This window comes from Chaetodon auriga, chromosome 14 (genome assembly GCF_051107435.1).
Source record: "Chaetodon auriga isolate fChaAug3 chromosome 14, fChaAug3.hap1, whole genome shotgun sequence".
NCBI lineage: Eukaryota > Metazoa > Chordata > Actinopteri > Chaetodontiformes > Chaetodontidae > Chaetodon > Chaetodon auriga.
This window is the reverse complement of record NC_135087.1, coordinates 8,843,910-8,847,378: the sequence shown is the minus strand read 5'-3', so window position 1 is coordinate 8,847,378 and position 3,469 is coordinate 8,843,910. Positions and strand designations below refer to the sequence as shown.

Here is a 3,469-nt window from a genome sequence, read left to right as displayed (position 1 = left end):
ATTTGATGATTGATTTATGTGAAAGTGCTCACTCAAGAAAAAGTCATATCTTTGCATTAGAGGGTGCACAGTATTTTATCCTCATGCTAATGTAATTACACAACCTGCTGAAAAATTTCACTTTGCCCAAACTGATCACATCTCCTCCTATTGATACTCTGAGACTCAAAATGTCACCCAATACAAATTTAATGAAAAGAGAAATCTCTACATACACCTAATTCAGATTTATTTTCCATAATTCACCACATGGGGGCGCTGTAAATCATAAAACTGGTGTGACTTCCCCCAGGAGTTAATCTGTCACAACACTGAAACCTCCCTCCTACTCAGTTAACACAGACATTTGAGGTCTGCTAAATATTAAGAATAAATGAGCCACGTGACAGTTTATTCCTTTATTCTTCAGTGCTCACAGAAAATAAACTGAACATCTGTAAACCAGTTTGTAGGCAGTGTTACATTCCAAATCCAATAAGGTGAAGCCTCATTTACAAAAAGACCCTGACCCCCATCTCGTGTGCTTTCCCGTGTCGTCGAAGTGGTGTTGCAGTCATCACAGCTGGATGCAAAATTTGCTTAAAACATCTCCCAATTTTATTCAATCTTACAAATGGTGAAAAACAAGAAAACTTCATTTACAATGGGTAATCTGTTAAAAACTTCAGTCATTTAGGTACATCTCAGTCATAAAACCAGTAATATCAAAGTCTATACAACGTGCATTACTACAGAGTTTTGAAATGGTGGAATCTAAATGGGAAGTGATGAGCACCTATTGGCTTGACAGTTATCTAAATCTAGTTCATTCAGGAATGGTTGTGTCCACAGGAGCATTGAGTTTAAGAGTTGTAAACAACTGTGCACTGCAAAGACAACATTTAAGACTTGGTTTAGGACTTTCCCTTTAAATATCACAATGTGTCAAATCTTGCAGACACAGCTTTAGCTGCTACATCCAATTGCCCAGCACCAAATACTTTGATAAAATATGTCAAATTCAGCAACGTGTCAACACAGTCATGGTTTCATGTAGAAAAACATTCGCACTCACATTCGCACCTTCACACTCACCCACGTCACAAATGCAAGCACCAATGAGCAGTGAGGAAGCAGCACACTCTCCAGTACACCTCCTGTCCATCACTGCCAAGGACGTTGCAGTCATTATGGATGAGATGGTTGCAGAATAGTAAACAAACACCAACAAAAAAAATGAACAAAAAAAATCCCTGGTTTTAGACAAGTCCTCGCATTCCTTCACACGGGCTCCGTCGCCTCCTTCATTCCGGTGTCTCGTTCGGCAGGGTTACTCGGCCGCGGCCTCCGGACTGGCTGCCGTCTCGGGCTCAGTAGGTGAAGCTTCGGCTGGTTTCTCCTCTCCTCCCTCAGGTGCCGCTTCTTCTGCCTTCACCTCCTCCTCAGCCTTTGGCTCCTCAGGTGCGGCCTCCTTGGCTCCTTCCTCACCAGCCTCAGCAGGCTTGGCCTCCTCAGCAGGTGCTTCCTCTGATGCAGGTGCCTTCTCTCCTTCGGCGGCTTCTGCTGCCGCTGCTGCTCCTTCCTCTGCCGCCTCCTCAGACTCCTTCTTGGTCTTCTTAAAAGAGAAGCCGCTGAGCTTGAAGGAGGGTTTCTTGAAGGAGAAACGCTTTTTCTTCTGCTTGCCGTCCTCGCTGGTGGATGGAGTGCCCTCCTCCGGCTTGGCGGAAGCCTCTCCGTTTGTGGCGGCGGGCTCCTTCTCGCCGTTGGCCTCAGCACCCTCTGCTTTCTCACCTTCTTCTTTTGGCGCTTCCTCAGTGGGAGTGCTGCCATTGGCCTGGACATCAGCTTTGTTGGCCTCCTCTGCAGCTGGAGAGGCATCCCCATTGGTCTTGGCATGGCCATTCTCCTGGAGGGAAAATGAACAAACATGTCTTGAACGTGCACATCACCGTGCTATTTAAGTAGAAAATGAGTTGCAGTTGACTTCCTGTAATCATGCATCTCCTCTTGCCTACACTTAAACAGCTACCCCCTGCAGAATGTGATATTTAATCAAATTCAACCACTAGTGGTAACCAATAGGAAAATAGTCCTAAAACTGCAGCAACATCTGTTACTAGGAGAGTGACGACAGATCTGTGGCTTTCAGCAGTAGGCTAGTCGGTTAGACTGCAGTACCGCCGGGATCCGTCAGGGGGAGTTCAGCGTGGAGCCGGCGTATAACACAGGAATTTTGGGATTTTTTTTTTCTTCCTTTCTTTTAATGAGCCGTTTTATCACCCAGTGTGTTTTATTTTAATTTCACACGCTTCTCTCATCCCACTCAGTGTGCTTTTTATGATTTGTTGCTTTTGTGGGCTGTGTGTGGATGAAAACGTGGCTCCTTTCTTGAACCTGGCAACAAAGGCGTGGTAGCGTTTTTTAAAATGGCCATGCCACCAGTGAGAGCGGCCACAAACCTCCACGGCACACATTTCAACCAAATGAATTAAAGAAAAAAACATCCACAGTGTTTAGGAAGCTGCAGCCTCAGAGAAACCGAGAAATGTTCATCATAAATTAAAAATGTCATTTCAACAATTCTGCGATGAATTAAAACATCCATCATATTAGTTGTGCAGCCTGATATTCATGTTCAAGAGATAAATTTAAAAAAAATGCTAAGTCTTTCAGGAAAAAAAACCGCAATTGTTTGACACAATGTGGCTGCAAAACGCATCAATTGTAACAAAGCGCTCGCCGGTGAAAATGGATCCATGTGGCCACTTTCCCTGAACGCCGGTGAGCGTGGGGATGCGCTGCAGGGACATGGAGCACGCCATGGACGCAACACATTGCTAAAATGAGACAAAATTCCGCTTGACTTGAATAATTTCAATATGGTTTACCTGTCCGTTTGTCTTTGCTGCAACGGCTGCACCCTCTGCAGGCTTTTCCACCGCGGCTTCCTCCTTTCCAGCGGTTTTGGAGATTTGTGCTCCCATGCTTTTGGTGCAACAAAGGAACCCAACCGATCAAATGATTGAACAAAGACCGCAAGCTTCCTCCCAAAAATTCAAGTCAGGCGCCGACACCTCCTTCTCAGAGCGAAGCCGAGGAATCAGCCCGAAACCGAAACGACCGCAAAGGGACGGCTGGGAACTTGCAAAAAATGTGGCGAGGGTGCAAAAGAAACGCGGATTCTTTCAATATTTTCACGAGCGGAGTTTGTAAATGGAGAAATTGGCTCCGCCGCAAATGAGATGCGGAGTACAACGCCCAAGTCCACTGATGAATGGGCACCGGGGCTATGACGACAAAGCCACCCCGTCTCCACCAATCACAAGTCCGAAATCCGACGAGTGGGGGGGTCACGGTGCTGGGGGGGCACGGACAATAGGAGAGACACAACAACATGGCCAGGAGCTTGTTTTTACATCCACTTCTGAGCTAAATTTGATTTCATTTCTGACTAAAATAACGACTGAGATTTCACAGCGCCTGCGACAGG

General features: G+C 45.9%; 1 protein-coding gene across 1 annotated transcript; it reads right to left on the bottom strand.

The window, feature by feature from the left end:
* Positions 1-385: 385 nt before the first annotated feature.
* On the bottom strand, positions 386-3,239 carry marcksb (myristoylated alanine-rich protein kinase C substrate b). Its single transcript, XM_076749475.1, has 2 exons — positions 2,868-3,239; positions 386-1,885 (listed from the first exon to the last, which is right to left on the bottom strand). Exons 1-2 carry the CDS (start codon positions 2,961-2,963, stop codon positions 1,310-1,312), a joined length of 672 nt encoding a protein of 223 aa, XP_076605590.1. The 5' UTR covers positions 2,964-3,239; the 3' UTR covers positions 386-1,309.
* Between the last annotated feature and the right edge of the window lie 230 nt (positions 3,240-3,469).

Bases quoted from the DNA above. Each gene is read 5' to 3' on its own strand.
- marcksb (XM_076749475.1), bottom strand. From the start codon at position 2,963: ATGGGAGCACAAATCTCCAAAACCGCTGGAAAGGAGGAAGCCGCGGTG. The intron at 1,886-2,867 runs GTAAACCATATT...TTTTCCCTCCAG, and splicing joins CAGCAAAGACAAACGGACAG to GAGAATGGCCATGCCAAGAC.